Genomic DNA, 18,609 nt, shown 5'->3' with positions numbered 1-18,609 from the left:
AGGGGGAGGGGCGTAATATTTTCGAAAGTAATTATACAAAAGTGTGAAGGAGAAAAATTAATAGAAAAAACCCAAAGTACATAAAAGCAGCAGTTCTAAAGTAGGCATTAAAAAGGGCATGGAAAAGAAGAGAGCATACACTTTTTTTTTTTAAATGAGGAGTAAATACGAAAAACCATAATATCCATGGAAAAATAGATAAAAACAAAGGATTGAAATCCTAAACTGCATAGTGAAGAGAAACCGATGTCAAAAACTTAAATTGCCGTAGAAAAACTAATTAAATATTCGTCCAAATACCTTTCACCCTAACACAAGCACGCCTCAAAAAAAAAAAAAAAAAAATAAATAAAAAAGGTGTTGGAGCACGCCAGGTTGTGTGCATAATCCAGCCACTTAAAAGTGTTGCCAGTGTAATAGGACTCGTAAATAGTGGTTCTGGCAACACTTGCGAGAATAAAAATAGCAAAAAAGGACAAAAGAAAACAGCAAGTTCTCCCGCAATGTAATTTTTCTATTGTTGCAGCCTGCAAAATACGCAGTATACACCAAAATATAATATTGCAAGTGCTATAAGAGTTAGTGGTCCTAATTGGCTGGCGTTTCCTGTTTTTTTTTTTTTCGGGCAGGCTACGAAGGGAAGGAGAAAATGATAATGTGGGAAGATAATGAGTCAGAGAGAGAGAGAGAGAGAGAGAGAGTAGAGAGAGAGAGAGAGAGAGATTATCAAACAAAATATAAGTGTTACAACACACAAAAACGTCCAGAGTTAATAAAATTATAGTTAGATCAATGAAATAAAACTCAAAATTTATTAATTTATTAATTCATTAGTAGAGAAAATTCTAATCTTTTATGAACAAATTAAATAAAATTTAAGCTATGAAAAAAAACTAATTATCTCTCTCAAAGTATGTAGGCAAATTAACAATCAATAAATTATAAAATTTCAATCTTTTGTAAAGATTCTAAAAAAATTAACCTATGAGAAAAATGATGTCTCTCTCTCTCTCTCTCATCTCTCTCTCTCCTCTCCTCTCTCTTCTCTCCTCTCATCTCTCTCTCTCTCTAAGTCAGTAGGCAATTTGAATTTTCATTAATGAATTAATAGCAAATTCCAATCTTTAAAACAAGAATCAATAAAATTAATCATGAAAAGAATACTCTCTCTCTCTCTCCTTCTCTCTCTCTCCTCTCTCTCCAGGTGTGTCCCACTCGATGGCCCCTGCAAAATAAGAGAGGGGGCGATTTTTCAAAACCCGAGGATTTAATGGGGAAAAATTGTTACCTACAAATTTACATAATTGCAATTACGTGTCCGACGGAGGAACACCAATTCTGTTTATATTCTTTCGGACGAGAAAATCCAGAAGGATAAATTCTCTCTTAACGGCGCCATTATGGGTCCTCCTTGAAAGGAGAGAGGGGGGAGGTGGAGGGGGAGGAGTGTCGTGAGATGAGGAGGAGTCGCGGCTAGAAAGAAAATTATCTCTCTCTCCTGCCGAATTATTATCAGGACTTCAGGAGGACAACCACCGGTATTACAGGGCATGAGGTAGAGATGGGGTTGGCGAGAGGTTTATATAATTATTTATATATAAATTATATGCACATATAGTGTATGTGAATATATATATAATATATATATATACAACACAAACACACATATATATATATAATACACACATATATATATATATAATATACATATACTGGTATATATATATATATATATATATAAAGATTATATATATACTGTATATATATATATGTACTATATATAAATTATATATATACTGTATTATATATATATATATATATATTATATATACACTGTACAAGTGAATATAATAATATATACATATGTATACAAATACTGTATATATATAATATATACATATTGTATACAAATACTGTATATATATATAATTATATATATATACATATATATATATATATATATATATATCACATATATACAGGTCTGCATATATATGTATATATCAATTTACGAGCTCCACTATTGAATATAATCAATACAAGTAACACTCACAGAAAACAGAGAGAGAGAGAGGAGAGAGAGATGAGAGAGAGAGAGAGATACACATATATACAGGTCTGCATATATATGTATATATCAATTTACCGAGCTCCACTTTGAGTGTTACTTGTATTGATTATATTCACAGATAACAGAGAGAGAGAGAGAGAGAGAAGGAGAGAGAGAGAGAGAGAGAGAGAGAGAATGGCCAATAAAAATGAATGGAATAGCGCTGAAAAGTATGAAAAATGTATGAAAGCGTGAACTGGAGTAGACACCTGTTGCATTATGGGAGTTGTGTGAGGGGAGGGGAGGGGGAGGGGGAGAGACGACATAAAAACCACTATCCCATTCCAAGCCACCCCTCCCCAAGGACAAACTACCCCCCTTCCCCCCTAAACAAACTCCTTTTTAACTTCTATTCTGCTCTCTGCGAAACACACACACAGACCCAACACCTTGCTGTTTCTCTCCCTAACTTTCTCTCCACTACATTTACAACAGCCGATAAAAATAAACATTTCTTTGCGGTACTTTCTTTTGGGCGATAGTTTGCCGAGGGTTCGGGGGGGAAAAAGACTGTACACATCGTTTGGGGACTGTCGTCTCGTGTGTAGTTTGTGGGGAATGTTATTTGCAGTTTATATACAATGAAATACACAACCAAATGAAACGGACAAACACACACGTAAGGATGTGTGGAAGGACTTAACAAGACTTATTTTGTTTGATGAAGTTCTCATTAAGTTTTTCATTTAATACACTGAAATGTGTTTAGGATCTAAACGTTCTTATCTTAACAGCTGATTATATAATTCTAGTATACAAATCAAATATATACAAACTAGTTTCAAAACATTCCTATCTAAACAGCTGATTATATCCTAGAATGTAAATCCAATATATATAATCTAGTATCTAAACATCCTTAATCCAAAAAGCTGAATATATAATTCTAGTATACAAATCCAATATATCAAAACTAGCATCTAAACATTCTTACCTAAACAGCTGATCATATATAACATTTTACTATACAAATCCAATATATAAAAACTAGTATCTAAACAGCTGATTATATATAAATTTTACTATACAAATCCAATATATAAAAACTAGTATCTAAACAGCTGATTATATATAAATTTTACTATACAAATCCAATATATAAAAACTAGTGTAAACATCCACATCTAAACAGCTATTATATATATACAATTTAGTATACAAATCGAGCATTATAAAAACTACTATCTAAACATCCACATCTAAACAGTTGATATATAAATTTTAGTATACAAATCCAGTATATAAAATAGTATCTATAACATCCACATTTAATCAGCTGATGTATACATTTTATCCAAGAAATAAAAACCTATACTAATCTTAATATACATATCCAAGATATAAAACCCTACATTAATTATAGCCATACAGGTCTTGAGACATAAAACCCTATATTCATTGGTACATAGCTTTAAACGAACAAGTTCCAGTACACAACTATAACACCCATTGCCCGGAATACATTTAAGAAAATCAAACTTCTTCATAATGCAGCGTATTTTTTTTTCATTCACTCCACATCTATATCACCTTAATCACATCCTCCCATGCAAAATTAATCCAATTCGCGTCCTGGATTACCACAGCATGTTCGGTGGGCGTGCATAATGTCTGGGTGTCGCGTCCAAAAACCACGCCCACCAATCATTAACCAATTTCGTACGTAGGTGAAGGGGGAAGGAGGGGGCTCTGTCTGTGTGCGTATGTGTGTCCGTGTGTGTGTATCTGTGCCTGTCTGTGTGTGTATCTGTAGTATCTGTCTGTGTGTGTGTGTGTATCTGTAGTGTCTGTCTGTTCGTGTGTGTGTGTGTGTGTGTGTAGTGTGTGTGTGTGTGTGTAGTGTGTGTGTGTGTGTAGTGTGTGTGTGTGTGTAGTGTGTGTGTGTGTGTGTAGTGTGTGTGTGTGTGTGTGTAGTGTGTGTCTGTGTGTGTGTGTGTCTGTGTGTGTATATGTAGTGTGTGTGTGTGTCTGTGTGTGTATATGTAGTGTGTGTGTGTGTATCTGTAGTGTGTCTGTGTGTGTGTCTGTCTGCGTTTGTTTGTATGTGTGTGTTTTGTTAATTTGTTTCTCTCTCTCTCTCTCTCTCTCTCTCTCTCTCTCTCTCTCTCACTTTTTGTATTATTTTCGAATTTCCCGTGCATTCAACACAATTGATTTTCAGTACTGAATAGCATTACTGCCAATAGACTAAATTCATGCTCTCATTAAGTAAGGCACGACTGAATGGGGAGACTAATGTATTCAGACGAATTATCGGGAATGATTTTCCATTTTCAGGAATTCGGCCACAAGTCAGTGACACTCACTCGCACGCACGCACACAAACCTACGCACGCACGCACACAAACCTACGCACGCACGCACACAAAACAGCAACAAAGATCGCATTAACAGTTATAGTGAATCTATACATATGTATGTATATATAAAACTTCAAGATTTATACTTCACGCCAATGTGAAATAAATGTTCTGCATACCAGGCAATACATATAATCGATTCCAGAACTGCAGCAGAATAAAATGGATGACTATTTTGTTCGAAAACTCCAACAGAACCACTAAAAACCACGAAACACGAAAAACAGTAGTTTGCGCGGCGTCACAATTCCGCGAATGGGTTCTCGCGAAACTGAGTGACACTGACGGACTCGCGTCACAATACATCGGAATTTAATGGGTGTCAAATAGTTCCCTGGACGTTATGAGGGATGGGATACAAGTTAGGGGGTCAGGAGTTGGATAGTAGTGCATTATCTGTAGGGGATACTAGGTGGTTATGAAGAGAAACACAAAATAGTTCCCTGGACGTTATATGAGGGATGGGATACAAGTTAAGGGGGTCAGGGGTTGGATAGTAGTGCATTATCTGTAGGCGATACAAGGTGGTTATGAAGAGATACAACCTGGGGTACAATTTGTTGTTATGAGGAGGGGTACAAGGTGGGGTTATAACGCTGGGAAACACTAAGTTAAGGAGATGGATACAATTTGGGTGTAAGACGGGTGATACAGGCTGGGGTTATGAATAGCTATACAAGTTTGGATTACGAAGATGGATTAAAGTTTGGGGTTATAAAGATGGAAAATAAGTTGCGAGTTCTGAAGAGGGATACAATTTGGCTAAAAAAATAGGGATACAAGTTAGGTGTTATTAACAGTTATACAAGTAAGTATTATAAAGATGGATACAAGTTGGGATAATGAATACGGGAAACAACCTGGGAGTTACAAAGAGGAAGACAAGTTTGAGTTATTTAAGTGGGATACTACTCGTGGAATAATGAGTGGGATACAAATAATGGGAAACAGAGGAAACGTGTATTATGGATTCTGGGAACTTTAAATATGGTATCCTGAAGATAGGGATACTACTGAAGGTTTTAAACTTATCCAAGAGAGGGTAAGAATGCTGTGTGTTTCTCTCGTCCAGTCGGACACGTTAATATAACCTAGAAAAACATATGGCACCAGATGGTGATATATACATGATGAATGAGGATCTGTCGTCGTTTTCTTAATCTTATTGACATATATAACTTACACACACATATATATATTTATATATATACATATATATATATTTATATATATACATATATATATATATATATATATAAATTATATATTATATATATATATATATATATATATCCACATGCATATACTGTATATATGTATATACAAATACATACATTCACATATACAGTATATTACATGTATTGTATGTACACAATATAAATAATATACCTATAAATATACTGTACAGTACACAAGCATCCATGCATACACAAATGAGTTCATACACCTAGTTTATGAACTGCTTACAGTTATTCATCCAATGGTAGGAAATAGTACTTCGTAACCACTTGCAGTTGCATATAAGTAATGGCTGAAGAGAGAGAGAGAGAGAGAGAGAGAGAGAGAGAGAGAGAATCTTCCAAAGGGTATGTACAACGCTGCCCACCACGGTCATTGTGTGGGTAGCAATTTCTTAGGAGGTAATGGCATGTGGCAGGATAAGGTGATTACATTTCCTTCGGCCGGATGATAACCATTTGTCATATCAAACATGATGCGAGGAAAATCGATTGGGAGACGCTGCCCGTCCCTAGGACATTGGGCCAGGGAAACGGAACGCGTGCATGACGAGAGAGAGAGAGAGAGAGAGAGAGAGAGAGAGAGAGAGAGAATTACCTAGTTAAGGTCTTCTTGAGTTTTTATTGATTTGAAGTTTTCCGGCATCCTGACATCGTATTGAGTGTGTTTTTAAATTTACAGAGAGAGAGAGAGAGAGAGAGAGAGAGAGAGAGAGAGAGAGAGATAATTACCTTGTTTCTAAGTTTTCAATTATGGTAAATTTTCTCTGTCCTAGACAACTGTCAACAACGTAACTGGTTAATTACTTGTCAAAGAAATTGCCTTTCTGAATCGAACACGAGGTCATTTGTTTGTTGGCCAAGAAAGCTGTAACTGCCACACCAGGGTAAGGGGAGGGGTAGGGGTAAGGGGAGGGGTAGGGGTAAGGGGAGGGGTAGGGGTAAGGGGAGGGGTAGGGGGTAAGGGGAGGGGTAGGGGTAAGGGAGTGGTAGGGGTAATGGTGGGGGTTGGGTAAGCCTGAAAACAATTTTTTAAGACTAATAAAAGGTGTCCCACCTCTAGAAATGATCACCCCTATACTAATCGATTTAAACTAGCTGCCGATTAAAGCGAGAATTGAATTTAAAATATGTACAATAACCCACCAAGTTATCAAAACTGGTCGACCAAAATACTTATGAGAATTGCTACATATTACGCAGCCAACAAATCGTGTCGACACGAGAATAGTTACAGATGGCTTCAAACTGTTGGAACCTAGATATATGTCTACTGTAGGCTCCAGAGCCTTTAAATATGCGACCCGAGACTATAATAAGCTCCCACGAAACATTCGAATGATTGAAGACTTTTAAAGCTTTCAAGAGGAAACTGAAGACTTTCTTATTTAAAAAAATCTTACAACAGTGACGATTTAACAGTAAATGAACAATACGCGATATGAAACGTTAAATACTCTGAACGAAAAAGGTAAAACGACAGTGGAGGTCCTGTAAAGAGTAGGGTTCTCCTGCTGTATGGGACCGGATAAGCATCCATCAAAGTAAACATAAAAATGAACAATTTAAAAAATAGCTCGCTAACATCAATATCATTACAATTCGAAGTAAAATGCATATACAATAGAAAAATGTACGAATATGAATGAAACTTGTATATTAAACGTTTTATACAAGCATTATTAACTACATACATCTTTAAGGCCGGGAACACACTAGCGACTCTGTGGCGCCACAAAGCCACAGCATCGTGTGGCAGATCTCCCATAGGTTTCCATTGTTTTCAAGTTTTGACGCGCAAACTAGCGACTGTGGCAAGCGACTGTGGCTCTGTCGCTCATCCCCGCCACAGGCGTGGCGTGGCTTTGAAAACAATGGAAACCTATGGGAGACCACATCCCCGCCACACAATGCTGTGGCTTTGTGGCGCCACAGAGTCGCTAGTGTGCTCCCGGCCTAAGACTTAAATAAAGAAGAAAAAAATTCCAAATAGAAAATCAAGGACTTTGAGACAATTGTGTCCCAAGCACAAAATTCAAGGCCAAGGAACCATTGCCACCCCAGAAGGAATCACAGGAACCAGCCATTTAATCCTAATGACACGAGCCAATAATAAAAGTAAATAGTTCTTTTTTTTTGCATAATATTATACCAGCTTCGAAGGAAACTAATACAACCACGTAATCCATTTCGAAACCGCAAGCCTGAGAGAGGATTTAGTCCGACAAAAACCCTACCTGAACATAATTGGCCGAATCTTATCCTGTGCAAACACTCCAGTCAAATTACACACCTCCAGAGAAGATACAAGATTTTCAATAAACAATTCTGCAATCAAGGTGACAACCACTTCCGGCGATCAACTGCACGCACGATCAAATGGGCCATTACAAATATCAACGCTATATTTTTTCCATCCCTCTCTAGCTTTTCTTGTCCAGAAAGTGGAACTTGGATTCTCTCTCTCTCTCTCTCTCTCTCTCTCTCTCTGCTAGATTGCAAGAGCCCGTGTCTATCCAGAAGTGCCAGGCAATCTGCTACAATAACAACAGCAACCTCCCTCTCTCTCTCTCTCTCTCTCTCTCTCTCTCTCTCTTTGTCTAGCCAGAAGGGCCAGGCAATCTAAAAACAACCACCTCTCTCTCTCTCTCTCTCTCTCTCTCTCTCTCATACAATATATAATTTGATGATCTTCACCACAGGAAACTTGAATGAGGCGAGAAAATGAGACCCTCATTTTTATGCTTGAAACAGGCAAAGAGAATACAGCGCCCTAACGTCAAAACGTGTAAACTCAAATTTTGGTAATTGCTTGCTTCTCACTCCAAACTTACGCGTTATTTCAATTCAAGACACCATTTCCTCTGGTTACTTTTTAAATACCTTTTCGACAATTACACTTGACCTATATTTAACCACACGAACGATGGAAAAACAGAACATAAAAGAAACTTCATCGGCGAAGTTTATCAGATGAAATCAGATATATTTAATAAGCATTTATTAGTTAGATACAAAATATTACCAATTTTAAATAGCATCGAACTGAATCTCATCTTTTATAAAGTTTATCAAGACGAGAAATGCAATTTTCTAAAGCGAATATGAAATATTGATGAGATAAACAAGCAAACATGTTTACGAACACAAAACAATAATAAAAACTAATAAAATAAATATCAACTTTACTAAACCGAAACTAATTGGGCTATCACGAATATGTAATCTACTTAGAAGAAATCAAAAAGCCTTAGAGGTACAAGATTAGAGAGGTACTCACGGGGACCTGTCAGTTATAAAATAAACAATTTAATGGTTCCTACATCACATAAAACTCTTTCACGAGTAATACCAGCCAAGAAGGCTACAACAAAACGTCTTCATTTAATAATCCCTGGGGTTCAGAAGAGTTAGTGGGGGAGGGGGGTGAAGTACAGGGTCAAGGGAGCATGAGAAGAGGGGGAGGGGGTAGAAGATTGGACTATGAGGAATAGAGGAAAGGTTAAAGGACAGGAGGAAAATCGGATATATTTGAGGATTTAAATAAAAGTAGTAAGGTTTTAGGGTATTTGGTTTAAAGAGGAAAAGAAGAAAGGTTAAAGGATTTCAAGAGGAATTTCAGATATGTTTGAAGATTTAAATATTAAGTTTTTAGGATGCTTGGTTTAAAGAGGAAAAATAGAAAGGTTAAAGGATTTCAAGAGGAAAATCAGATATATTTGAGGATTTAAATAGAAGTAAGGTTTTAGGACATTAGTTTTGAAGAGGAAGAGAAGGAAGACTTTAGGATATAAGGTTTACAGAGGAAAAGAAAGGTTTACGGATTTAAAAAGAAGAAAGGTTTAAAGATTTAAAAAGAAGAAAGGTTTAACAACTTAGAGAGGAGGAAATGAAGAAAAACCTATTTAAAGAGAAGTCAATCTAACCATTTAAAGAGGAGATGAAGATGAAAGTGACATATCCTTGGGTTGAACAATGAAGTGGAGTTAAGAGGAAAGGGGGAAGGATGGGGTAGATAGCAGGAGGAAGAGTAGATAAGAATGATTAGGAGGAGGAGGAGGAATAAGGAAGACCATGGAAGAAAAATATAGAATTACAAAGGTAGGGAAGGATAAAGAGAACTGATAAGAGGAGGGAATAATTAATAAAGGAGAAAGATGAAGGGAATAAGAGAAGAATAAGACTTAAAAGAGAACCGAAAAGAGGAAGGAATAATTTATAAGAAAAAGATGAAGGGATTAAGAGAAGAGTAAGACTTAGGAGAACAGAAAAATGAGGGAATAATTTAGAGGAGAAAGATGAAGGGAATAAAAAGAATAAGAGACAAGAGATCCAGAAAGAGGGAATAATTTAGCGGGGAAAGATAAAGGGAATAAGAGAAGAATGAGACTTGCAAGAGACCCGAAAAGAGAAGGTAATAATTCAAAGAGGAGAAAGATAAAGGAAATAAGATAATTAAGACAGAGAAACGAAAAGGAGGGAATAATTTAAAGAGAAAAAAATGAAGGGAATAAGAGAAAAACAAGACTCAAAGAGAACTATGAAGAAAATTAAAGAGGAGAAAGATAAAGGGGACAAGAGAAAAATAAGAGAGTTAAGCAGGATGGCCCTGTTCAACAAGAGAAGGAGAAAGTGTAAAATCTCTTGGTCGCGTTCATCAGGATAATCATTACCCGCCATATTTGGTCAAACCCATCTCGATATTTTTACCTTTAACGACTCATTTTCTCGTTCGCTTTAATAGGATTTCTCGATGGTGCTCAAGATAACGCGACAACTTCTTTTTTATATATACATTAATTTTACGACGGCCCCGTGTGAATAGATGTAATTAAGTCATAATTTGTGTGGGGAAAATTTACTGGGGAAAGATATTTTTCTTATTAAAATTATTACTTTGGTTAATTTGCCGAATTAATTGGCAAATTTAGCTTATATTTCGTAGTCTTTAAAAGATAAAACCGCGTGGATATATCTTTATTTACCCAGAAAACATGTGGTACAGTTGGCTTCATGGATTCCGGTACACTTCACGTGAAGCTAAGACGTTAGTGTACCGGAATTAATAAAGCCAGCTGTACCAGCCACTGAATTATAATGGCTAAGAATGAACATTTTAATCCATGATAACAGATACTTGAAAGCATCTTTAACTTTGGTATTAGTACTGCTACAACTAATAATATTGACATTCAAAACTACCCTACATAAGAAAATAAAAACAAGAAATCACACTATATGACGAGTTGAAGATCATTCTTAAATAGCACATTATTCATCGACAAGATATCCCCATTTTCGTATACAAATTTATATACGAATCTATACAAGATAAATAAACACTTCTACATATCTCATCCTGGAAAACAAAACCCGCTCGCTTCCAGGAATTAAAACCCGCTCGCTTCCAGGAATTGAAACCCGCTCGCTTCCAGGAATTGAAACCCGCTCGCTTCCAGAATTGAAACCTGCTTGCTTCCAGAATTAAAATCCACATGCTTCCAGAATTGAAACCTGCTTGCTTCCAGAATTGAAATCCACAGGCTTCCAGAATTGAAATCCACAGGCTTCCAGAATTGAAATCCACAGACTTCCAGAATTGAAACCGGCTTGCTTCAAGAATTAAAACTTATTTGCTTCCAGAATTGAAATCCACATGCTTCCAGAATTGAAACTTGCTCGCTTCCAGAATTAAACCCTCTTCCAGAATTGAAACCTATTCGTTTCCAGAATTGAAACCCACATGCTTCCAGAATTGAAACTTGCTCGCTTCCAGAATTAAACCCTCTTCCAGAATTGAAACCTATTCGTTTCCAGAATTGAAACCCACATGCTTACAGAATTGAAACCTCCAGTCGCATCCAGAATTAAAACCCCCACTCGCATCCAGCCTTCAAAAATTTGACCGCTCTCCGAAAACCCAGTTAATAGTCTTTTCTCTCCCTCGTTTCTACCCCTGGGAGGACACATCCTTCCTCCCGGTCCTACCCCTCCGAAGGAATGGGTGATTGGACAACTCCGAGAAATCCTTCGAACTGGCTGACCACTGAGGTGATTATTAGTGTGTGTGGATTCGGCTGTCCGAGATAACCCATCTTATTGGACTTGAGGGTGATTAATGGGTCTGGTTGTTTATGGGGGGGGGGAGGAGGGGGGAGGGGGGTGTTCTCTCAATATGGCGGACGTTAAAACTCAAATTTGTATGATAAGACGAGAGAGAGAGAGAGAGAGAGAGAGAGAGAGAGAGAGAGAGGGATCATAGATATCTATGCCATAATGGTGAGTAATTAACTTTTCTCATCAGGAAAGTTGGAATCTCTCTCTCTCTCTCTCTCTCTCTCTCTCTCTCTCTCTCTCACATAAGACATAGCTACATCACCAATTGTTAGCTGCTAAACCTTTAAATCCAGACTGTCTTAATTTTTTTTTTTTTGCTTTTAAAAGTAATTCTTAGTTTGATATTTTATCAAAGGTCTTAAATCATAGAAAAATAGTTCTATACAATATTACATTGGTCCTTATCCTCAAAATAATCTCAAATTATAGATTTCACTGTCGACTGGTCCTGATATTCGCTTAATAAACTTCAGAAAAAGGTCACTTTTATTAAATCATACAATAGTAAGCGATGACAAACCGTTGACTTACGTACCTAGTAGGCAGTCAAACGTGGTTGGTCAATGCTTATTTGTACAAGGGCAATAGCGCTAACAACTGCATACCAAAAATAAAGGTTCGCCTACTCAGACTCGCCAATCACGAACAACTTACTCATTTTAAGACTTGTTCCACAAAGTATTACTTATTAATGTGATATCAGAGAGCCATATTTAAATGTTATATTTATCAATTATCACTTCAAGTAATAATTATTTGAAATTAAATAAGAGTAATTCAATAAAAAAAGTGGTTAACAACGAACTACCCACCGGACAACAATTGGCTGTTCCGCCAATTTGAGATGAATGGGTTTTTTAACAATGCGAAGGTAAAAATTAACTTCCTAAATACACAGGACTATGAATCTTCTCTTAAGCTAGTTTTCCCATACAATTATAGATTCAAGGTTAAAATAATAAACTCTGGATCTTGTGCATACCATTTTGACTATGGGATATACTGTAATGAAGACAATTTTATATACATATATATATATATATATATATATATAATATATATATATATATATATATAATATATATATATATATATGAAATAAATTATATATATATTGAATCAATAAAATTATATATATATATATATATATATACACACACACACACATATATAACCTTTATACATCAAACAAAAAGAACGTATGAAGCCATTTAGAGATACAGTATATATACACACATATATATATAACCTTTATACATCAAACAACAAGAACATAGAATGTAAGAAATCATTTTCAGAGAGAGAGAGAGAGAGAGAGAGAGAGAGAGAGAGAGAGAGAGAGAGCAAAATGTTCCAAGAGTAAAAACAGTCATTGGTGCAAAGAGTGAATAAGTACTTCGAATGAACCACAATAAGACGCAGAAACACAGGAGATAATTACTATCATTATCAGGGAGACATATGACAAACCTCCTCACCCCCCTTCTCTACCTCCTAACCCCCCCCCCCCCTCTCCCTCTTCCTCTCTTCCTCCTCCCCGAAGACTTGAAGATGACTTGACATTATGCAGTTTGGTGGATTAAAATCTTTCTTCGACGAGGATAATTGCGGTCTTGATTCGAGATAATCAAGGTGATTATATGGAGAGAATTATGAGTTTAGTGGGAATGACCAAGGAACAACAGAAAACTTGAAGATTTTCCAGCAATACGCCAATGGTGAATTTGCAGGTTTAAAAGTTATTCTATGTTATTTGAAAAGCAGTGTAATAGTTTTCCCCTCTACTACTACTACTACTACTACTACTAATAATAATAATAATAATACAATAAAAATAATAATAATAATAATAATAATAATAATAATAATAATAATAGTTATTCAATGATTTGAAAAGCAACAGAGTACTAGTTTACCCACTACTACTACTACTACTACTAATGTTATTCAATGATATTTGAAAAGCAGTAGTGTACTAGTTTTCCCTCGGCTGCTGCTGCTGCTGCTGCTGCTGCTACTACTACTACTACTACTACTACTACTACTACTACTACTAATAATAATAATAAATAATAATAAAGATTCATTGATATTTGAAAAGCAATATTGTACTACTACTACTACTACTACTACTACTACTACTACAGAAAAAGCTATAAAACAATTTGGTAGGTTTATTTCACTTTTAATTATAGCTACCAATTTGAGAATCCATCAAGGCTTACTAAGTCATTAGACCAAATATGCCAACTACCCATTTCAAGGTTAACAACTACAGAAAATCATACTTTAAGTTTTCTTCAATAATGCTTCGCTACTTCCATGACACAGAAATAATACGTAATACTGTATATACAAACTGAGAATAAAGATCAAAATAATTTATCGAATATACAAATTCCTAGAACAGTAAAATGTTCATTTTGAGTTTAAGAATATGTTACAAAAATTAATATCTGGGGAATTGGCCTGGAAACTATTTTAAACCATAAAATAAAATTTAAACAAATGCAGTTGTCCAATAAAACCACCTAAATATAATTATAAATTAATATCAGGGGAATTGGCAGGTGAACTATTTTAAATAATCATAAAATAAAGTAAAACAAATACAGTTGTCCAATAAAACCACCTAAAAATAATCATGTAATAACGTATCTTCAAGATAAGCATTAACTGGAGAGCAAAAACAATCACTGTTGCATGACATACCATGATTCAGAGATCATTAAATTACTCATGACATATTGACGGCCTCTCATGTCAATCAGTCAGTCTCAGAATGACTGTCCCTCGGGAAGATAGTCCCTCGTTAATACATTTAAGACAGTCCTACCTTAAGACTGACCCTCTAAGATTGTCAAGATAGTCCCTCTGTCGTTCTGTGAATCAGTCATAGTTATTATGAAAGACAGTCAAACAGTTCTTCTCTAAAACAGTTCCTCTCTAAGACAGTCAAAACTGTTAAAACTAAGACAAACAAAACAGTCTTCTCTAAGACAGTCAAAACAGTTCCTCTCTAAGCATGTCACAATATCTCTTCAAGACAGTCAGAGTATCTCTCCAAGACAGTCAGACAGTCCCTTCCTAAAACAGTCAGACAGTCACCCTGTAAGACAAGACAGTCACCCTGTAAGACAAGACAGTCACCCTGTAAGACAAGACAGTCACCCTGTAAGACAAGACAGTCACCCTGTAAGACAAGACAGTCACCCTGTAAGACAAGACAGTCACCCTGTAAGACAAGACAGTCGCTGTCTTTCAATAACGGAAGCAAGGACGAAAAAAAAAAGGGAAGACCATACGAATGCAAACTATCACGAAGTCAAGGCCAAGAAATGACAAGCCAGTTTGGGCCTTTCCTCCCAGAGGCCCCGTCTACAGGAGAGGCCGAGCTACACTTTCTGTAGGAAGAAGAGGCCAGCAAGGAGAAACGGAGCGAGCGAGCAACAATGATTCGAGCGAGAGCAAAGTTATAAAAGGTGGGAGTGTCACCTTGCCATGCGACATCCGGGCGCCTCACGACACACATTTTCAAGCTGACAATATCTTCGACGTGTGTCGTTTCGCAGTTATTCGGAGGCATGGCGAATTGTTTGTTTGTGTTGGCAGGCCTAACTGGGTTTATATGTATGGATATATTGGTTATTTTTTGTTAATTAGGGATAACTGTCATAAGGTAATACGAAGATAGTTACAATATCGTTTCGCAGTTATTCGAAGGCATGGCGAATTGATTGTTTGTGTTGGCAGGCCTAACTGGGTATATATATATGGATATTTTAGTTATTTTTAGTTAGGGATAAAAACGTCATAATGCAATATGGAGATACTGTTTATGTTACGTTAATGGTTGTTTTATTCTACACAAATTATGCAAACCCTTACAAATAAATTCAATAACCCATTAATTTATACCTAAATTTTCCAATTAATAACTAAAGGGAAATAAAGATCGATCTACAAAAATATATTTACAATAACACCCATTTTTTCCATAAAATTCCTAAAGGTGATAAAAAAATGTGAAAGGTTATATATTCAGATCATTCCCATAAAAATTAATTCATATATAACATCTGTGGAAACTTGAAAACTAACAGAACAATTTAGCAACTTGAGTAATATATTTCCCTACGCGGGCCTTAATGAATCTTCAACGGGAATATTCATTCCTACAGCCCAAAGGAAACAACTTTCCTTATAAAGTCTTGTATGTACTGTACTAACTTTTCTCGCCTGTTCTATCCGCATATGGCAAGATGAACTGTTTACTGTAATTACAGCTTGCTTAGCGAATATTATTTCTAAAACTAAAAATGTTGTAGGAATAGCAGTTATCAAAATTATTGCCACTGCAAAATAGCCGTTTGTCAACAAAATTGTTAGCTACTCTGAAGGGTAGTTATCAGTTACTGGCAAAAGAAACTTATGATAAATTGTTATTACCAGGATTGACAACTGCAACTCCATCTATTACAATTTACCAAAAGTACACCTTAAAAAAAAATTACGAACCTTAATAAACAGAGGAGCAAGACTTATAAAAGATGTCCCGCCTACAGAAAGGATCACCCTTATACTAAATGATTTACACTGGCTACCGATTAAAGCGAGAATTGAATTTAAAATATGTACAAAAATCCAACAAGTTATGAGAACCGGTCTTCCAAAATACTAAAGAGAATTGCTACATATTGCGCAGCCAACAAATGGTGTCGACACGAGAAGAGTTAAGATGCTTTCAAACTATTGGAACCTAGATCTGTCTACTTTAGGCTCCAGAGCCTTCAAATATGCGGTCCCGAGACCATATAACAAGCTCTCACGAGACATTAAGGCTTTCAAGAGGAAACTGAGGACTTTCTTATTCCATGAGTCGTATGACAGTGACGATTTAACAGTAAATGAGCAATACTTGATATGAAACGTTTAATACTCTAGACGAACAATATATAACGACAGTGGAAGTCCTGTACCGTAGAGAGTGGGGTTCCTCTGCTGTATAGGACCGGAAAAGCAGCCGTCAAAGTAAGGAAGGTAGGTTTATAATATAATTTGACAGTGTTTTTACGATCTAATGCCCCTGCATTTATCTACCACAGATATTGGTGGTGGGCCTTCTAGCCTTTTGCTAAAAAAAAGGCAAGACAGAAGCTGTCCTATTAGTCGCTTTCTACGTTGGTATAAAAGCAAGACAGAAACTGTCCTACTAATCGCTCTCTACGATGGTAGTATTCTTACACGCCTACCACAGGGTGAACAAATTTTATTACACACTAAATATATTCTTTGTAAATTTAACAATACAAGAAACTTGCACTATGCACCTTATTTATCAAAAACCCAAAATAATATTCAATAAATTATTGCATACACTCTTGAAACACCTGAATATTCTAAGGTATACTTTCCTCTGCATATAACATTTCTTTCAATGCAATTACGCAGCTGGTGGTATAGACCGCACTGCAGTATGTTCCCAGGACTATTTATGGTATATCAAATATCAATTCTTCCTTTACGCTCATTTAGTCTTCCACAGTTTTTTTTTTTTTTTTTTAAATTTATATCCAATGATTTTTATGGTTATAGCTTGGGTTGTATTTCTAGAATGTCTTATATTTTATTCTTTGTCTCTTTGGTAGACCAAAAGTTAACAGAATTAAGTTAATATGGTTTGAATACATACACACACACACACATATATATATATACTGTACATATATATATATATATATATACTGTACATATATATATATATATACTGTACATATATATATATATATATATACATATATATATACTGTACATACATATATATATATATATACTGTACATATATATATATATACTGTACATATATATATATATATATACTGTACATATATATATATATATATACTGTACATATATATATATATACTGTACATATATATATATATATATATACTGTACATATATATATATATATACTGTACATATATATATATATATACTGTACATATATATATATATATATATACTGTATATATATATATATACTGTACATATATATATATATATATACTGTACATATATATATATATATACTGTACATATATATATATACTGTACATATATATATATATATATATATACTGTACATATATATATATATACTGTACATATATATATATATATACTGTACATATATATATATATATATATACTGTACATATATATATATATATACTGTACATATATATATATATATACTGTACATATATATATATATATACTGTACATATATATATATATATATACTGTACATATATATATATATATATATACTGTACATATATATATATATATACTGTACATATATATATATATATATACTGTACATATATATATATATATATACATACTGTACATATATATATATATATATATATTATTGATAATTTCTTTCAAATATTTTTGGGGAAAAAATTCTCACTGCAATACCACTTATTTAAAGCTTCTAAAATCGTTAATTTCTTATAAATTCAATAAAATAATTAATAATTCAAATAAATAAATAACGTTATTGATATAAATATTAAAACTATATCCTAAAATCCTATAAAAAACTACTAAATAAATTAAGCAAGACTCCCTTACGTTACGTTATTTTGTAACGAATTATTTAAAAATGTTCCTGGAGACATTCACGAATCAATACTCTCAAAACATTTATTAAGTTTTCGTACGACAAAACCTTTTCTCCAGAAGTGCGTTCTATTGTCCACAGGATTTATGA

The 18,609-nt window shown here is 34.8% G+C and overlaps 1 protein-coding gene across 3 annotated transcripts in view; it reads right to left on the bottom strand.

Annotated features, from left to right (window-relative positions):
• The window catches only part of LOC137624260 (fibroblast growth factor receptor-like 1), a 75,479-nt gene that overhangs the window by 32,042 nt on the left and 24,828 nt on the right, over positions 1 to 18,609 (bottom strand). The window contains exon 1 of one of the 3 annotated variants that reach the window (XM_068354790.1): positions 4,590 to 4,616. The exons of the other annotated variants lie outside the window; for them this stretch is intronic. Coding sequence (XP_068210891.1) covers positions 4,590 to 4,601 — 12 coding nt within the window. The 5' untranslated portion in view covers positions 4,602 to 4,616. Of the gene's footprint in view, positions 1 to 4,589; positions 4,617 to 18,609 lie in introns of those variants that run through there. 3 annotated transcript variants of the gene reach the window in all.

The sequence above is a fragment of the Palaemon carinicauda genome, chromosome 31 (genome assembly GCF_036898095.1).
Source record: "Palaemon carinicauda isolate YSFRI2023 chromosome 31, ASM3689809v2, whole genome shotgun sequence".
Taxonomy (NCBI): domain Eukaryota; kingdom Metazoa; phylum Arthropoda; class Malacostraca; order Decapoda; family Palaemonidae; genus Palaemon; species Palaemon carinicauda.
This window is presented reverse-complemented; position numbering and strand designations above follow the sequence as displayed.